This window comes from Xiphophorus couchianus, chromosome 13 (assembly GCF_001444195.1).
Source record: "Xiphophorus couchianus chromosome 13, X_couchianus-1.0, whole genome shotgun sequence".
NCBI lineage: Eukaryota > Metazoa > Chordata > Actinopteri > Cyprinodontiformes > Poeciliidae > Xiphophorus > Xiphophorus couchianus.
In genome coordinates, this window is record NC_040240.1 from 27038464 (window position 1) to 27059069 (window position 20606).

At 37.6% G+C, this 20606-nt stretch overlaps 1 protein-coding gene across 9 annotated transcripts in view; it reads left to right on the forward strand.

Annotated features, from left to right (window-relative positions):
* epb41a (erythrocyte membrane protein band 4.1a) overlaps window positions 1–17960 on the forward strand; it is a 64933-nt gene extending 46973 nt beyond the window's left edge. For 7 of the 9 annotated variants that reach the window (XM_028036121.1, XM_028036120.1, XM_028036118.1 and 4 more), the window contains 4 exons: window positions 5713–5814; window positions 7552–7632; window positions 13500–13602; window positions 16155–17960. In XM_028036121.1, the coding sequence (XP_027891922.1) occupies window positions 5713–5814; window positions 7552–7632; window positions 13500–13598 (282 nt within the window). In that variant the 3' untranslated portion in view covers window positions 13599–13602; window positions 16155–17960. Of the gene's footprint in view, window positions 1–1840; window positions 5815–7551; window positions 7634–13499; window positions 13603–16154 lie in introns of those variants that run through there. The other 2 variants (XR_003597876.1, XM_028036125.1) reach the window with 2 other exon arrangements.
* Window positions 17961–20606: the final 2646 nt, after the last annotated feature.

The window sequence follows — 20606 nt, forward strand, 5'->3', positions numbered from 1 at the left end:
CAATGTTCCAATTATGCTAAATGTAAATAATACACCATGTGTTCTTTTTAAAATCAAACACGCAATGCACTCATTGCAAATAAAGCACAGTGGTTTTGAATTTGGATGTGATGGTAAAATAAATATCTGTCAGTCCAAGTGGGGTTAAATCTACAACCGATTTCACATCTCAGTATTGATAAAAACATGTTGCCTGAATCAAACTTGCCAGAATCACTAACCAGGACACAAAATAATGTGCTGCACTATCATCCAGAAACACTCAGAACTACCCCACAGCGTTACGTTCAGGATCCTTACAATTGTACAATTTTTTACTTTTACAGCAATTTCTGAAGGATAGCAAAATTACTGGATTTTGATTTGTTTTTCTAGCAAAATTATACAACTTGGAAATGGGTTTTGTGCAACGGCCATCACGCCGCCATTTGAAGAGTTATAACTGAAAAAACAGTAGACTTAATGCACTGACTGCAGTAAATGATCTATTTATTGTCAATATAATTTCCCAACATAGATGTGTTCAAATACACTTATACCTATCAAATTTTGGATTTGAGAATATGGGAAATGTCTGTGTGATACTACTGTAAGGGGGGGGTAAAACTAACGTAAGAGCTGTGGGGGGAGGAGGGGATATTTATGGGAAAATACTAATGTGGGAACAGAGTGGGAAAGGGATGTAAAAAAACGTAGTTTTCCTTATGAATACACCATCCATCCTGTGATGGAACTGGACCCGGTTCATCATTATGATGGGACAAAGAGAAACTTTCTTCCCTGAGTTCAGGTACAGAACCTTCTTTCTGATCTGGACCCCGCTCAAGATCCAGCGGCTTCCTGAGCTAACCTGTGTTCTGAGCCTGTGTGGGGGATCTTAGAACTGCCGGAGCAAGGGAAATCTTGTGTAGGACCAGAGGGAAGATGCAGAATGGTGGAGACCTTGGAGTATGGCAGGTTATGCAGAGCTTGAATCAAGGAAGAGGAGTGGAACATTGCCAGTTGTGGCACATGAACCACAGGTTTTTTCCTAGAGTCGTGAGATCATGAGGAGCAACCAGAAAGACTTGAGGAGCAGAATCCAAGAAATCACCAGTGGAATTTTTTAAGGAGAACACAAAGAGGTACTGTATGTCGAGGAGATATCAAAAGTAGCACAAAATACACAGTATCACTGGGACATCAGAGGGTTCAGAGTATCATGTAGGTTAACCACTCAAGTTCTGAAGGACTGGCAACTAGCTCCTCTTATTATGGGCTGATGAGCCTAGTTGATTAGCAGGTGTGTGAGTTTACTCAACAGATCCAACTTCCACAGCAACTTGGTAATCAGAAATGAGTGTCATTCAAAATAAAAGAAAAGGGCACCCATGAGCGCTCTCACACTGTAACCCTTCCAATCAACGAGGTACTGTCAACCTTGACCGGGTCGACTATAGTCTACGATTGGGCGGACATCATAGGCAGGGTAGCAATTATTGACCAGGGCGGGTGGAGGGAGTTCGGAAGGAGGTCATAACATGCTTGTCTGGATGGGTTTGATCTGGGATACATGGAACATGGGGTGAAGACTGAAGGGGAGGCGAAGACGGACAGCTTTGGGATTCGTGTCGATTTCATATGGACCAATGGTCCATATGAAATGGTACCAATGGGGGCAAATTTCACATGATGCAAGCCAAACCTTCTGACCATGTGAGTATTGTGATCGGGGATTGTTTTGTGGTCGGCAAAACAGCGGTTCTGTTATGAGGTGCACCAAGGGTTCTGCACCAGATGAGTTTGCAGCAGCGGATGTGATGGTGGACTGAGCTAACCGAAATTTCTTTTTCATCTGCAGGAAAAAGTGGAGGTAGATTACCTAGATAATAAACTTCAAATGAAGACAGATCAGTGGAGGCAAAAATGTGAGTTATGTGCACACTCAACCCATGGAAGGTACTGGATCCAGTCAATAGGATTGGTAGAGGTGAGACATCTGAGTGTAGATTTTAATTTTTGGCTCATTCTTTCTGTTTGAAAGAATTGGACCATCCTCATTGGACTGAGGTTGGTAACCAGATGTGAGTGTGACTTTGGTATCCAGAACAGAGAAAAAATGTTTCCAGACCTGAGAAATGAACTGTGGACAATATTATAGTATTTCTTGGTGAATGCCGTGGAGTCAGAAAACATGCTTGACTATTAGCTGAGTAGTCTGAAAGGCAGTGGGTAATTTTCTGTAGGGAATACGATGACAATATTTAGGAAAACAGTCGATAATTGTAAAGATGGTAGTCATACCTTTAGAATGTGGAGGTACAGTGATGAAATCGACCAAGACAGGGGCATTTTGGTCTGGTTAGTGGCTAGAGGAGTCCGGCTGGACGTGTATGGGAGGGCTTTTTACGTGCACAGACAGGAGAGGCTAGAACATACTCTAGACAGCCACCAGAAGCAATGGTAAATCAGAGCTTATTCCAGGGTGTGCAGAGAACTTGGCTGAGTGAATCCAATGAATGAGGCGAGCTCAGACTGAAGTGGGGATGAATGTTCTGTTGGGATTTCTAGTTAGGATTTCTGATTTCTGGCTCCAGGATCAGTTTCAGTGAGGTGGGCTTGTTTAATGGCATCTTCAATGTCCCATGAAACTGCACCAATGGTGCAATCGGGCAGAAGGATGGAACCTGAGTCTTGTAATTATCAGAAGAGACAGGGCATCCGCTTTGGTGTTCTTACAACCTGGGCAATAGGAAATGGAGAGATTAAAGCGAGAGAAAATCAGAGACCAGAGACTAATGGATATATTTTTTTATAGTTATCTGATTTAAACCACTGTAATGTAGGAAAGGACAAAGAGAACCATTCTTTTTACCCACAAAGAAAAAACCAGCTCATATCTATCCTTATGGGGATAATCTGGTTCTGTCTATCTGCAAAGTTTCTGGATTGTTCTGAGAAATGTGGGGAGAAATCTTGGAATGACTAGATGTAACAGGTAAGGAAACAAATCTGGAGACATGTCGTTTGGATTTCTCTCAGTTTTGGTCACATATCCAATTATCTAAATGGATTGGCAGTGAGCTCAATCCAAGGTGCTGGGTTCATCCAAGCGAGCTCAATCGTCTTTTAGGGAGTCATTGAGAAGAGCGTGAAAAATCCACTCTTCAATGCAGCCAAATCCCAACCTGAGGCTGAAGCTTTAATTCTCAACTCGATAGCAAAGTCAGTTACGGTTTGTTGTTTTTGTCTTACTGTCCACAATTTTCTAGATAGGGTTGTGTGGTCAGACTCTTAACTAAATAGTTGTTTGAATTCCAGCAAAAAATCCTTAAATGAACAGCCAAAATTTCTTCTGGTCCTGAAAACGGGGCTCTGACCATTCTAGAGCTTTGAATGGTGAGAAGTGATCATTTTTATGAAATATTGGCATCATCATGAGGGAAACTTTAAGGTGATCAATTGAAAACTAGTGAGCATTGTAATGGAAACCCACCGAAACAATCTATATCACCTTCATATTTGTCTGGTGTAGGGCTAGGGTTAACTGATGTCACGGAAGGACAAGGGGGACAGCTGGAGAACCAGAACCATCTGAGAAACTGGCACAAAGTTGGAGGTTTCTGCTGGCTGTGGAGAAGGTTGCAGTGGTTGGAGATTCTGTTAGAGTTGAACTGATGTTGATTAGGGGTATCTTATTGTTAGCAAAGGGATCTTAGGATGGCATCGTGGGATTGAATGAGAGAATTCTGTTCTGCAAGCACAATCCTGAGGGTCTGCTGGGTCAATCTGGCCCCATTGTTATCTCATGGTTTTAGGCAAACCTTTGGCCCATATGCATAACACTCTCAGGAGGCAGATAAAAAGATTAATAAAGTTTATTGAATAACAATAAACTTATAAATTAACAGTAAACAGGAATGGGAACACTGGAACAGAGTGGGAAAGCAGTGAGTACTTCGAACAACGGGGTAGAATGTAGATGAGAAATGAATATCTTACTCATAATGATAAGTCCATGAGGGGGAGACAGAAAGAGACTTGAATTGAACCTATGTGGGGGATCTTAGGGGATCTTAGGGAGATCTTGTGTAGGACCAGAGGGCAGATGCAGAATGGTGGAGACCTTGGAGTATGGACAGGTTATGCAGTGCTTGAATCAAGGAAGAGGAGTGGAACATTGCCAGTCGTGGCACATGAACCACACGTTTTTCTCTGGAGTCTTGAGATCACGAGGAGCAACCAGAAAGACCAGAATCCAAGAAATCACCAGTGGAATTTTTACAGAAGAACACAAATAGGTAAGTCGAGGAGATATCAAAAGTAGCACATGGAACACAGTATCGTTGGGACATCAGAGGGCTCAGAGTATCATGTAGGTTAACCACTCAAGTTCTGAAGCACTGGCAACTAGCTCCTATTGTCCTTGGCCTGATGAGCCTAGTTGATTAGCAGGCGTGTGAGTTTACTCAGCAGGTCCAACCTCCACAGCAGCTTCCTGGCTCCCTCTGGTGGAAACAGACCCCAGCCTCCTAACAGGAATTTGGAGCAAGGAAGAGACATTCAACCAGGCTCATTAAGAAAAACTGAAAAAATGATTGAAGGTTTTATTAAAATATGGAAATGCATTGTGTACTCTTTTTTTTTTTTAAAAAAATGTATAAAAATAAGACTTTGAAAAGTGTGAATAAAAAATATTGCCAAATTAAGGTGAAATAGAAGGATCTGGTTGATACTAAGTAAAAAGCAACTTGCTTAAGGGAGCAAAGGCCTCAAGCAGAATCTTTAGAAGGACCCTGACTTATCCCTACGTCCCCTGATTCTTAACTCTGCATAATCAAAGGTCACGTCAACAAGTTGGAGAAAGGACTACACTGAAAATGAATTAAAAGTTGTTCCTTTCTCTGTTTCCCCCAACAATGGTCCTTGATGTTTCAGGTGTGTCCTTTCGTCAGCCAAACTAATTTCATTAGTGAAATTAGTTTGTCTGATTAACCACTAGATTAACACCCGTTAATCTGGTGGTAGATTAATGGGTGTTTGCTGAACTGCAATCAGCTGAAACAAGTGCATTAAAGCAGGGAAAAATATTAAACATGCAGGGCAGTTTGGCTTCAGGGCCAGGGTTAGGAAACACTGTCCTAAATAAACCATAGGTGTGTAAAAACAAATAGTTATATTTTGTGTGCAAAGCTTCTCTGCAGAAATGGTCACAATTTGTCTTAAGTTAGCTGATGAAATTTATTTTACTTGTTTTGCACAGGATGATTCTTGAAAATTTTGTATAAATAGCTGCATGTTAACAGTAGACACAAGTTTCATTAATAAATCAGTTGAGCTACAGTCCAAAGAAAATCACTAAACTAAATTAAACTAACATATTCCATCCATCCATCCATTTTCTAACACCCTTGTCCCTAGTGGGGTAAGGAGGTGCTGGTGTCTATCTCCAGCTAACATTCCGGGCGAGAGACGGGGTCACCCTGGACAGGTTGCCAGTCTGTCGCAGGGCAAACTAACATATTATTGTTACTAATAAAATACTGTTTTCATTGAAATCTTAGTTAATACACAGTAAGTGATGCCTTTAAACAAAACTAACTTTTCAAAACAACACAAGAATACAGTGTAAGAATAAGAAGTACTGTCTGAGACCAGCAGTCAAATTGTAGACACAAATGAGATCAGTATGATGGTCTTGAACAGTTAATAATCAATGCATTTCTCCGACAGCCTGTGGAAACCCTAGCAGAGAAGGATTCAGGAGTGCTGCTGAGTGCCCAGACTATCACCTCTGAGACTATCAGCACCACCACCACAACCCAGATCACTAAGGTCTGTGCATGTCACTAACAGGCAAACAGGCAATAACATCAACAGAATTCACTAAAACATGTTCTGGGTGACTCAATGACAACTTTTATTTATTTATTTATTTATTTTTCTAGTTTAGCTCAAAGTATAAATAGATTTCACAAAAAAAATTGCTTTAGAGATTCAAATAAGTCATTCATAAAAAAATTAGGTTCATAAATAACAATGCAGCCTGCATTCTTGACTAGAAAATGTTTCTTACATACAACACAAAAAATCGAATTGAGAGCAGTTATAAAATTGGATTTCTATTACAACTTAGACCCTGAAAGTATTTATCTGCTGTGTCAAACTTACATTTGATTGTGGTTGTTTATTTGAAAGATCTGATGGGAAATTCTAAAATACAGTTACATATTTCTTCAGCTTTTTGCCTTAGTCACATTTAATGTTTAAAATCATTAAGCTCACCAAACCGACTTTACTTTTTGAGCCCACTGTATGATCTCCTAAAGTAATTTAACCAAATTTATAATTACACAACTCTGAGTTTGTTTTCATTTGAACAATAAAAACAATATAATAACCACAGGTGTTTTGATAGCCCTACATCACCCTCCAAGCTTATTTGGCACCAAGATGAGGATGAACCAAATAAGGTTTGTCATACCATTAATCTGGAAAAAGTCCACTTTGCTTTGGGAGAATATTCCATCTCCATTCCTTTTGCAGTGCAAATATTCTGCTTGTACTGGAAGACAACCAAACATAGCCCTTTATGGGACACAACAAATGTTGAATTCTGACACATATACTGTATATAAGATGAGAAAAATAATCAGCTGCAGTGTTTCTACAGACAATTCATTTAGTGGTTGTATCTGTGCTGTTCTTGCAAAGAAAGATGTTACCTTGTTGCACTCAAAAATTCAGAGCATTAACACATTTAGTTTATTCTGCAAATGAAATCTTTACACAAACTTGCTTTAAAATATACAGTATATCTAAAAAATCTTACTCTTTATTATGGGTTGCACATTGGACTTAATTTAAATTCACCAGTGCATAAAGAATCTGTGGGAAAAGCACATATACTGTATGATTTATTCTATTTATAAGCACAATTAAAACATTTACATTTCCTCCACATGTCTGCCTGACTTTGAGATGAAGTGTCTTTTATTTCCAAATAAAGTATGGGTTTTCTTATATACCAATATCTTTATACCCATTTTTATTATGTAAATATAAATGGATAATACACATCAACAGAAACTTTATAAATCTGACTTTCTTCATGAGTGATCAGATTTGTTTTAGTCAAAAAATGGAAAAGCAAAACCATAATTTTTCATAACATTTAAAAGTGGGTAAAATGGTTTTATTAAACATAAAAAAGGCATTATTGAACACATATACACAGGTTTCAGTCTGATGCAATAGACTGATACAAGTCTGTTAATTTTTAAATCTTAGTCGGCATAACTCTATTACCAACCTTTTCTTAAATTTACATCAGTAATAGGTACACAAAGCGTGAGTAAGCATTTTTTACTGTTAGCTGTTTTCATGCAAATCTACAAATTCTTTAAAATACCTCATAAAAGTATTATGCTCCTGCTGGAAAAATTACATATCTACATTATGACCAGCGACTGAATTTTTATATCTTCAAAGAGACAATTTAGAGACACAATAAAGATGAATGTCTGTAAAAGTATATGTGTTTCAGTCTGTGTAAATTATCTGTTGTTGTAGACGGTGAAAGGAGGAATTTCTGAGACTCGAATTGAGAAGAGAATTGTCATCACTGGAGACACAGCAATTGATCATGACAAGGTAAAAATCATGAAAGAACAGATTGTAGTTTGAAAATGTAGAACAGAGTTGACTTGATATTTTCAGAAAGTGCAAAGAATATTTATTAGCTCACAAATCACAACAGATTTCTGCTTTAGGTTCTAATATGCAATCTAAGCTAATTATGCTCATCCTTAAAGAGGAATGTTTGTTTTGTTTGGCAAAGCCAAGATACAGAAAGCCCACTAAAATACATATTTCAAAGACTGAATTTTAAATAAGTGAAATCTACAGGTCTTGATATATGTAAAACAGGATATGGAGTAAGATCAGTAAGACCAGTAATTGAGTGGAAATCAGGAGCTTAAATACAGAGGCAGGGGTAAAAAATGTCAAAGAACCAAATGAACTAATAAGAAGAAATTTGTTACAGCTGTGTGTCTTGTCCACACTCCAGCTCATTGATGGTGGCGATAATACACCATCACAGTTGGTCTGCTAAATGCCTTAAAACAGAACAAGAAAAACAAAAAGCTGTGACAGGGAGAAAGCAGGAAAAACCAAAGATGGGAGACTAATTAACACAAAAGCCACTCAGACTCTAGAAAACAACAAAGACCTGACAATAATCCTAGAGAAAATAAATTCAACTAGAATTGCAAACCGTTACAATGGGTTCCTCACCCAACCCAACAGGTCCATTCCCTTTACATCGCCCTTCCGCACGAACAACTCTGCACACATCTCCCAATGAACTTCCCTCGCCAACCTTGGTTCTCTGTGCGCGTCTACTGAATTGGCAATTTTTCAGGAGGGTTTTTTTTGTCCCGAAAGGTTTCAAATGCATGAGTCCTGAAAATAAATGTAGTGTTCCACCCAATGTGAGCCAGTGTCCTTTATTGATGTTCAGTGTCAGCTAAACTGTGTGTTGCATCCCTTCCTTCAAGGAATAGGCTGGTGTTTTATTTAAAGAGGATTTAGTGCAACAAAGTGTGAAACTGAAACAAGACAAAACACAGAAAAATACTTAGTACACAAAACTTACTGTGGTGGAAAAAACATTACTGGATACAACGGTTTATATAGTTCATTTAAACTTGGATTTCCCTGTAGATAAAGTTCAGACATGTTACTAGCCAAAATAAGTGTGGATTTGGTTCCACTTTAGTTATGCTATCTGTGGCCAGATAGCATAACTAAGTTATGGTGGGAAGATAAACTCCAGGAGATTTAAGGTAGTCAGCGAGCCAAGGGTGGCAGACACAGGGAGCCAGATTCAGAATAAACAAATTATCTGTAGAATGGGCAAACTTAACATTTCTGTCCACCCCAAGGTCTCGACCGGTACATCTTTTATTTCCAATCATCCAAATTAGTTTGGTCGTTCCCATCGGCCCGAAAACTAGCAACTTCTCCAAAATCGATTCTATCAATTTTTAGCGAGTGAGTTTTAGCGTCCAAAGTTTGCCTACGAAAGAATTGCATCCAACTTGCACCTTTGTCTCACTGCACGTCAGTCTGAGTGTTCGCTAGTTTGGCTCAGTCCATCACAAATTTGTGCATATTGCCAGGTATCCACAAGCTCCACACAGCAGAAATCCAGTTATCATAACTCCAAATAAATCCAGGATGAATCCCGCTGGGTATGTCCCAGCAGGACAAGTGGGCTCTCCTGTGCCCAGTCTTCCTGTTCCTGAAAGTTTGATTAATTGCAGTTAATCAGATCCTTAATTTGTAGATTCGGAGGATGTGCAAAGAAAAGCCCCAAAAAAGCAGCATGAAAACAGAGCAAGAGAAGTTGGGGAAGAAAGGAAGGGAGAAGGGAACAGAGAAAAAAGTGTCCGCCTTCACCGAGAGCAGAGAGTACCACATACTCATTAATCTTCTTTCATCAACTTATGATCAGCTCAATCAAATAATAAGTTGCAAACTAAATAATAGACAACTTAGTAGCTTAGGTAACGTGGAAAATTAACAGCTACATAAACAATACTCATGTCTCCTTAGACGTAACGTGTTGGCATGTTTGTAGTTGTCGGTGCAAAGGAAATTGCAGAATAATTTACGGTTTCAAAATTATGGACAATTGAATTTCACAGTGATGTTCATAGCGATATTTAATTAATTAGTTCTAATTGGGCAAAAAAATTAAACATTTGCTGTGATAACTTTTTTGTTTCTTCTTTCACATATATTGTAATAGGTTTTATTTGGCTCAGAGTTAATCCTTGAGGGTGAGATTGGTTTTGGATAATGCAATGTTCATGGCTCTCTGTTGAGAAATAGTCCAGAACAAAAACTTTTGCACAGTGGCTCATCTGTTGGAGAATCTTTCTAGGAAACATTGCCCACATAAATTTTAACAACGGTTCTTGCAGTTTTGGAGTTATAAGGTGAAACACATTTTTTTTCCTACCGTAGCACCACCTACAGATGCGCATGCCTGAATATGTGTATCCAAGGATGTAGCTTTGTGTTTAAAGTTGGTGGGGATGCATTGTGAAGAAGAGGACTGTGGGGGTGGGAGGTGATAGGCTGAACAAATTTTCACATTCTTTATTGGCCACAGTTTATGCGACTGGAAAGCCTTTTTTAGTGCTAAGAAAGGTCAAAACTTAAATGTGAATGCCATGCAGCCTTATTCAATAAGCTTGTCTTATTAATGGTACTTTTTGATAATAACCTTTTAGAAGGTGTTAAACATACTAACAGTTATAAAGATGCTAAAACATAGGGGGAGCTGGGGTGGCGCAGGGGCAAAGCATGACCCACGTATTGAGGCCTTAGTCCTCGTGACGGCGGTCACAGGTTCGATTCCCGGCCTGGTGACATTTGCTGCCTGTCTTCCCCCTCTCTCATTACCATGTTTCCTGTCAAACTACTTTCAAATAAAGGCCACTAGAGCCAACAAAACCTTAAAAAAAACATTACTGATAATAAAAAATAAAAAAAAGTTAAAACATCAGTCATCTATAGTCATTATAATCTATATAAGGTGTTTCACTTGATGATGGAATTACTAAATATTGAACTTTTCAATCAAATTCTATTTTATGGAATGGGTCTGTATATTTGCTCAATGCTTTCTTACAGTTGAAAACAGTTACAAAATTCAGAAATTTCTGTGAAAAATTATCACAATAATATAGCTGCCATTTATTGCCTGATTTTATGACGTGCTCAACAACATCAGCAATTGTCCGTAACAGTCAAAATGTTACTAAAGAATTCAAAAAACGGAATAAATAACTTCTGTGTAAGCTAAATGAATCCTTGTCAGTACAAACTTCGTTGTTTTCAATCACGTGATTCTGATTCCACAGCTGACCCTGAATTGGCTGGCATGAAGCTGTGCCCTGCTGAATTACACATAGCAGATGAGATTTGAAGTGTCTTTAATATAGCAAACATATTTATTTACTGTCAAATTATACAATAAGACAGGTTTTAATTAATTTTTCATATCCTTTCCTGTCTCACCTGCGATTCTGCAGCTGTCCCTGGTTCTGTACGCTGCTGAAAAGCACATAACGTACAAATGTCAGTGATGCTAGTGGAACCACTTTCCAAGTCACAACTATGTCTTTGGTCTTGTCTATATTTTCACTGGGACTTTTTTGGGGCTGGCTGGGGAGTAGAGTGACCATCATTATTACTGAATTGCACATCACCTATTAGCCACTACAGCTAGTGACGTGTACCTGCAGATGCCATTGCTATGCATTGAGTCATGTCCACAAAACCCATACTGTTCTAATGCAGGATGAGCAGGAATCTGTCAAATGGTTGTAGCCCCCATATTTCTTATCCAGTTTCTATAAAATGTGGTTAAATTAAATCTGATAAAAGTGCTGATGTTTGGATATGTAAAATATGTATTCTCTCCAGATATAAAACTATTAACAGTTTCAATTCTGTCAAGAAGCAATGGAGAACAAAGCAAATTTCTCTTTTATAATGGCCAATAATTTAATCTAACTTTATTGCCGCTGTAGGAGCCATGGTTTAAAATTTAACAAACTTTGGCTCCTATGCTTCATGAAATGTTTCATTCTATTTGATGATTGCTTTGAATATGAATAAATGATACAATTTGACCAGGGAAAAAACCCGTAGAAAAATAGATGGAAAACAACTTAAAACCAGTTGTTTTCTCTTTTTTTTCTCTTAGTGCATGTCAGCTTAATGTCACACGCAGACCCTTTGCCATGGCAACCGACAAAAACAGATCCAGGTGCCCACAGAGCAGAGATTACGTTCAAGTGTATCAGAAATTAACATTAAAAAACACAAAAACATTTTCCACACCAAAAGTACATAAACACACACAAAAACAAATATTCACTCCTTTACAGTTTTATGTTTCTTGAATTTTCAGACTTGATGCTTATTTTTGTAATCACTAATAAGTGATAGCCTGAACACTAGCGGTGGTTGATTATCTAGTAAACACCTGCTCTAATGATAAAATGTCAGAAAGTAAATGTGTGGGTCGCCTTATTTTTGTGTTAACTGAACCGAAACACACCAAACTGTGACACAGGTATTAAGGTTGTCAAAGTAGTTAAGCCACTGAGGAGTAGTTAGTCTACTCCCCACTTTCTTTATACATTCTTTTTAAGTTAAAACTTTTTCCTGACCTGTGAAATGTGGATCTCTTGGACCTTACCTTGCTGTCATAGCGTTGACAGTTACTAGTAAAACATTGTGTCCCTTTTTCAGATTTTTTGCTTGTGCCGTTTTCCAGGTCGCCGATATTCCCAAAGCAATAGTGCATGTGGCGCACTGCTGCGCACAATAAGTCACTAATATAGATCACTCAGTGGACTTGCCATTTACATTTTACAAAGGAATTTTAAAAAGTGGTCGTTCACTGGCTGTTAATGTTTGAACACAGTGTCCACAAATAGATGCAGGCATATTAAGGTAGAAAGGTGTACTAAATATTGGTGGGGACTGTCTCTGTCAGGCCGAAACAGGTGAGGGCATGTCCACACTTCAGAAAGTTATGCCTATGTGTGTATCTGAGTAGCGGTGTGGGTCCTGAAGCTGTATGAAAATTTTAATAAGTTACGCCCGGTCCCAATGCTCAGTGTGTATTCCCCTCTGTGAAGTGTGGAATCAGTCAAGTGCACATAAGGGTTCTAGTTTTCAGGTTTACAAGCATGTAAAACTGTGAGAATTGGGACAGTACAACCCTGTGTTATAACTTCGACATCCAAAATGGCGGCACTGGTCATTGTTAAGGCACTTGTGCTGCTAAAAAGTACAACTACAACAAAACAGATTATTTTAAATGTACAGTTTGCTTTCCTAAGTCATTGTTGGAGATATGTGTTTTGTTATGTCTTGTTGAATACAGAAAATTCTATGTAATCACACATGTTCAGTGAAACAAAATCTATTTCAATACTTTACTTTTGAAAACTGATTTTATTCTATTTTTGTCGACAGAGCTTGCTCAATTAACTTTGCCATATTTCCAAGATGGAAAAAAATGCACATTAAAATGTACTAATATTCAATTTAACAGTCTGCCTAATTTGACTAAATATAGACATGAGTTTTTTTAAACTCATATAACGATCTTTTTTATGCAGCTAAAAGTTTGTTTGGTATAAAGTGGAGCTAATGTGCTAACAAAGTCAAGTTGAGGATAAACGGCATATATAAAAAATATTTTTAAAAGTGCCTGAAAATTTTTCAGGCATTGAAAATTAAAAAGACTAATGGAACTAAAATGTCTTTTAAAAATAAACTATGAATGTTGTGATGTGATAGTCCAAATATATCATATTTACAGCACTGTTTAATTTTAACTTGGACACCAGAATTGTAATTTTAACATGAATTTTATATGTTGTGTTTTACTAATCCAGCTTTTTCTGTCTCATGTAACTCTTCAGGCTTTGGCTCAGGCTATTAAAGAGGCAAAGGAGCAGCACCCAGATATGTCTGTTACCAAAGTTGTTGTACACCAGGAAACAGAGATAACTCCAGATTAAGAAGGTATGTAAAGTATAAATACATAATGTTGGGCACTGACATTCTGAAAGAGTTAGAGTGGAGTCCCAGAGTGGACTCAGCCCTTAAGCATCCAAGTTAAAGTCCAGTCCTTTAGTTTTGTCATCTTTAAGACACATACCCATTGCACCGTTTACAGTAGAGCCAGATTTTTAACTTATGACTTAAGACTTGGACAAAAACTTCAATTCCTCAATATAATTTACTGTGATCACGCAATTTTTGCCCTGTGTTTCAAATGCCTACATACCCTATATTGCCAAAAGTATTCGCTCACCTGCCTTGCCTCACATATGAGTTTAACTGACATCCCATTACTAGTCCAGAGGGTTCAATATCATGTTGATCCACCCTTCGCAGCTAGAACAGCTTCAACTCTTCAGGGACGTCTGTCCACAAGCTTTAGGAGTGTTTATGGGGATTTTTGACCATTCTTCCAGAAGTGGATTTGTGAGGTCACATAGTGATGTTGGACAAGAAGGCCTGGCTCTCAGTCTCCGAGTCAAGTTCATCCACACCAGACCCTGCCATCCATGTCTTTAGTATTCAGAGTTCCTTTCACTGGAACTAAGGGGCCAAATCCAGCTCCTGAAAAACAACCCCACACCATGATCCCCCCTCCACCAAACTTTACACTTGGCACAATGCAGTCAGACAAGTACTGTTCTCCTGGCAACCGCCAAATCCAGACTCATCCATCAGAAGCGCGATTCGTCACTCCATTGAATGCGCTTCCACTGCTCTAGAGTCCAGTGGCAGTGTGCTTTACACCACTGCATCTGACACTTTGCATTGCACTTGGTGATGTATGGGTTAGGATGCAGCTGGTCACCATACAAAACCCATTCCATGAAGATCTCTACGCACTGTTCTTGAGGTAATCTGAAGGCCACATGAAGTTTGGAGGTCTGTAGTGATTGACTGCAGAAAGTTGGTGACCTCTTTGCACTATGCGCTTCAGCGTCCACTGACCCCGCTCCGTCTGTTTACATGGCCTAACACTTCATGGCTGAGTTGCTGACTTTCCCAAACACTTCCATTTTATTATAATACTGCTGACAGTTGACAGTGGAACATTTAGAAGTAAGGAAATTTCACAAGTGGATTTGTTGCACAGGTGGCATCCTATCACACTTCCACACTGGAATTTACCAAGCTCCTCAGAGCGACCCATTCTTTCACAAATGTTTGTAAAAAACTGTCTGCATACCTCTGTGCTTAATTTTATACACCTGTAAAATTAAGCACCCAGTATTTGCTCACCCATCCAAATTATCAGAGTCAGGTGCTCCAGTCAGGAACATCTGATTCAGGTGATTTGGATGGGTGAGCAAATGCTTTTGGCAATATAGTGTATATTGCATTGGAGTTAACATAATGTGTTTACCTTTGCATTCACTTTATTTGAGAGGTCCTAGATACCTCAAGCCCTGAATGTCTCCCTAAAAGGTCCTTGAACACTAATGAAATGCATATTATAGCTGTAAAATATCTAAGGTGTAAATAAAAGGGGTATTTCAGGCATTTCACTAATGGATAATTTAGTCATGCCATTTCCCTGAAGTCATGTCATGCACTTCTGGGAAAGGAAATTTGATTTAGGTAGATACATTAACTTTCAAACAGAAACTCATGTAGACTTATTGAAGTATTAAAGACATCGACTGCAGATAAAACCACTGCTTAGTTGACTTGGTAGAGCACATGCACCATGTGCAGAGGCTGTAGTCCTCAACGAAGTTATAAATAATAATAATAATCATATTCAGAATCTTTATTGTCATTATAAAAATCATGTAATAAAATGACATAGCTTTATTACCAGGAGTAATAAAACCATGTAAATAAACCCAAGTTGTCTTGGGCTCTGATTGCTTTATGTCTTTCTTTCTATTTACAGCTCAATAAAAGCTTAAATAAAGACTTTTTTAAAGAGAAAATCGGAAAACATAACAGAAAAACCCTTTTTCCTATTAAGCAAAAGATCTAAAGGGAAAGACCATGCCATAAAATAAAGAACATTACAGACAAACCTGAGCATACTCTTCATGAGATGATCATACAACATCAGAGTGTATTCAGTTAGAGGCTTCTTCAGAACCACTGTAATACTGACCACAACAAGAGCTCCTTCATTTACAACAACTTTTTAAATAACTATCTTACATGACATGCGTTACAACAATGTTTCATTTCCCTTTGAGTTGAATAATATATTTTTAATGGAAATGAAGATAAATGAAGAGCTTTTGCTTTCATGTGTTATTTTGTTGTACTTTGGTGCTCATTGTAGTTTTTAAGCTGCTGGTATACTAACATAGCACTTCTGCTAGGAAAATATTCAAACTGATGGAAGCTCACAGGTGTTGAAATAACATTTTCACCACATGTGTATGGAATATTTATGTTTTATCCTTCTGCAAAAATATATTATCTAATTCAGCTTACATTTATTTGGTGCTTCAGTTTTGAATGTAAAATCTGTTCAGCTCCACTAATGTTTATCTCTGTTTTTTTCACACCCACAATGCTTCTAGCTGCACCACGGCTGACTCGGATGCCCTCCCTCTTTTCCTTATGTCTCCATCACAACATTTTACCTCAGCAACCACAGTCATCACATCCAGCTGCCCTGCTTTCGGCATGATAAACCAGACCTTGTCCGAGGGAAGAGGCCTCAGCGGGAAAATATGTTTTCCTCCAAAAGTTTGTATATTGGTTGAAGGAGACAGTCACTAAAAAGTTCCCAAGTTTCCAGAATTCCCAACAACACCCTTTCTATTCCATTTTCTGCCTTCAGCGCATATCCTAAAGTTTTGAATAAAAATGAAATTCAAAAAATAAACTTTTTCATAGTTATAGGGGTATAATATTTGTGAATTTGTTTCTCTCCCATTTTGTGGAGATTTTAAGAAAAAAAAACATTTAAGGACATTTGGTCTTTTAATCTTGAGAATCCTACTTTATTTTTCTACAGCTTTTCTTACCATCAAAATTGGTTACCAAAATCTGAAAAGTTAAAAGTTTTTTAACAAAGTTTTGAAACTGCACTGAACAAAGATTGTGAAATTCTACAAGTTGGGACTGGATCATTCCTCTCAAAGTTTTCAAATTAGTTGATACTTTCTGTACAGTAAATACTTTATTTTCCCTCTCAATGTGAAAAGATATTTTTCATTTTATGTACAAAAAGATTGATTTATCAAAGCAGGGCATTGAATTTGCTGGTGGAATTACTTGTTTCCCCCATTTGAAATTTGGCTTTGACATCCTTTGACTGTTTCAGTTGTTGTAGTGCTTGTGTCACACAAAAGATGTGGGGGTCATTAAGATCACAGTGTATTGAAACTACCTTCATTTATTTAATACCATCATTGTATTTTTAGTGTGTTTTATAGTTCAAATTTAGATTCAGAACAATGTTTGACTATAGATCATTCCTAGCTGTCAAATACACCTATTTCCCTTTTTATTGAGCAGTGTATAATTTCAGTATTTCTGAATTTCATTCACATTTACTCTTCTAAATGGACAGTGTATACTCTTTTGTAGTAATGACTCTATCAAATTAAAGACGTGAAAAGTTCAGAAACTGACACACATAACTATTATTAGTGCTCAAAACCGAAATGCTGATCGACCTGCCTTCAATGTCTTTGACCTTTTCAACAGTTTTTTTCAACAGTTTGTTTACTATCTTTGTCACTTCTATATGAGCACATAGTTTTCTCCAAATGTTTCCACAGAGTTTTGTTGACAGAGGTGTGTAAAGATCAAGTAAAGCAAGAGAAAGGGGAAAACAGTTTGCCCAACAGTGCATAATGTCCACAGAAAAAAAAATGGGTGATTACAGTAAAATGAGTTAGAACAAAACCCAAACAAGTAGTTTGAAAAGTAACAAACCAGCAAAACTTTGAAATCCAGGTCAGTTTTTATCACTCATGTTCTCCTTTTAAGAACAACCATTTTTACAGGAACTAAGACTAGAAGCATAACTGCATTTTTCTCAGTGTTACATTAATTGTTCAGCAACATATAAAACTGTTAGTTTAATTCAGGGGTACCAGAATGAGCCTCTTAATTTTGCACTGCCCAGTCAGATTAGACATATGTTGTTATCGGTATGACTTGTGATTTTGTCCATATTCGTACATGATGCTTTATTTCCTTACTCCATTTAGTATTGCATGTTACAGTTACTTCACTTAGCTGTCTAATTCATCACTACACTTCTTTGTCTTATGGGCATTTTTAATATTTTCTTTAATGTGAATCCACACTTCAACACCAGATGAAGACTTGTAAAGAGCACCATGCATAAAATAAAGAACTTTGTAGGTATATACAGTTGTTTTGGTTTTCAATTATCATGAAATTCCTCTCTGCTTCTGTCACAAATACACAAAGAAGATTTTTTTTTTAGTTGATGGAATGTCACAGTAGTATTGATTGAGAATTGTCTAAAGAACCTGATGATTACTAGAATAGAATAGAATAAGCGAAAGACGGATGAGGTATTCCCCCAATGGCATTTTAAAGGTGATTAAATCCACAACACCAGAATTGTACAATGTCATCTCAACACTTTTGCTTGATTTGCTCCAAAAATCTGATCTCTTTATAAGGTCCATCCACCCACCCACCCACCCATCCATCCATCCAGACTGTTGACACATAATTAAAGGAAAATTTTATTTCAACCAGATTAATATCCAAGTTACAGATCAGTACACGGATCTCTGAGTTGCACACAGACAGAATCTCCAAAGAACTTTGAATACAGTCGCTATTATAACATTTCCCAATATGTGGCTCTGACTTTTAGCACAGTCGTGGAATCCCATGGTCTAAGACTCCTGCATCAATAAAGCTTCATTGTTAGATTTTATTCTAATTAAAAGTCAGTTTTTAATTAGATATTTCATTTTGGGTTCAAATAAATAAGGAAGATCCAATTTAAACTTGCTTGTCCACATTAGTTCAGCTATCTTAGAATTGGTCAACTAAACCTATTTGCTAATCAAACCAAATGAGATTACTTGTAGTTGGGCCTATAGGTCTCCTTTCACCCACACTCCCTTTCTCTCATTTATCATGTATAAAAATCCACACCTTCTAAACGTATAGTTCTTAGGGGATCCAGACATCTAAGATCTAAGATCCTCTGGGGTTTGTGCAATCAGAAAAAACCCACCCTTCCAAAATAAATGGGGGCGGGGGTCAGATAGCCTCAAAGAAATCTGACTCTGGAAAACTGACCAGGAAATCCCTTTTACTGCCAATTTGGTCCCGTTTGAGTCATGCTAACAAATAAATACATTTTAGCTCAATCTACAGATAGTGTAATATCTTACACTATAGATATGCTACAGCATATCTATAGTGTAAGATATTACTAAGATCAAGAAGTACAGCACCATTTTACAACCCTGCTGGGTTTCAACCACTGTGACTAATATCTCTCTCTCCTTCACTCCTTTCTCTCACACTCTCGCTGTATAGATATTGACAAAGGCATAAACAAAACCAAAATTGTTTGTTATTTTGTGCATCCCAGAGGTATCTGCAGTTTGCAACAGCACTAAGCACAGATGGCATTTTACTATGTGGAAAATAACACAGACAGATGAGAAGGAAGAAATTACCTCCTCTGTTCCTATGAACATTTATAAAATAACAAAAGAAAAAAAATTGTGGAAGTTTGTCATTCAGAAAGTCTCTCAGACTCAAAACTTTAGACTTGACATGTGACTTGACATTTACATATCCCAAGTCATAAGTTGGGATTTGAATTGGATTTCAACCTGATTTCTTGACAAGACTTACATTTTACCCAAAATCTAAAGCTTAAATCAGATACTGCTTAAAAGGTTTATATTATTAATTCATTTAACTCATTTCATTTAACTACAAACAGTAGAGGGTTCTGATATGGACACCCAGGGCAACATCTCGTCAGGGGCGACACAAGACCACCGTAAGTTGAAACTTGGAATATTTCGCTGCTACTATGGCCATGATCCAAACAGCTCTCATTCTATTTGATGTTCTGTCTATATAGGTTAAAAGTGGACATCCTAGAAATAACGCAAAAATCGATCAAAAAGGAATCTTGGAGTTTAACTTGGAGAGGAGCATAAAAATAGTCACAACAAATATAAAAGACTTTCCACTGAAAATTTTGAGCATGTCCATATATAATGATAAAAAATCAACTTACTTCATGCTACCTCCTGAACTACTCAAAAACTTCCCAGTATGAATCAAGACTGGACACAGAAGAGACAGAATAACGTCCTTGCCATCTGGCATGTACAATGACCACATCTGGAACATGAATGTCTTCCTCCACATTTTCTCTAATTATCTAGTAAATGTTTTAAAGTGTTAAATCAACCAAAAAGCTCTTCTTCTAGGAAAAACGCAGGGTTTACCTAACGTTACTTGAGGTGAATGGAGCCCACCAGCTGTGGTCTGACTCCTGAGCTCAAGGAGGTTTTGTTTGTTCAGGTTGGTTAAAACTTGTTTGTGTGGCTGTTCAGGCTGCAATTGATCTGGACATGGTGTGGGGACAAAACAACAGAAAAATAATGACCAAATCAGACTGAAATCCACTGCAGTAACACCACAACACAGCAAAGGCAGTGGGCTGAAGAACGATGCTGATGGAAAGCAGAGAAAACAACAAAACTTTGGAAGAGAGTCAGTGGAGAAAGTAAGAGTTATTAAGTCTTCCAGAGATATGAATATTTTTGAGCCTATTCATGCTTATTATTTATCTATCTTATGTTGGTATATTCCCATAGAAATATCTAAAGATCTGTAAATGTAAAGATACATTTCTAAAATTCTCTTAGCAGTTAACACTGCAGTTAGCATTTCCAGGTCTGTGTGCATGTTGCTTTCCATTCCAATATCTGCTCTTCTATCATTTAAATGATGTCTTACTATGTAGTCAACCGTTGTAGCTTCTGGCTCACTGCTAGCCT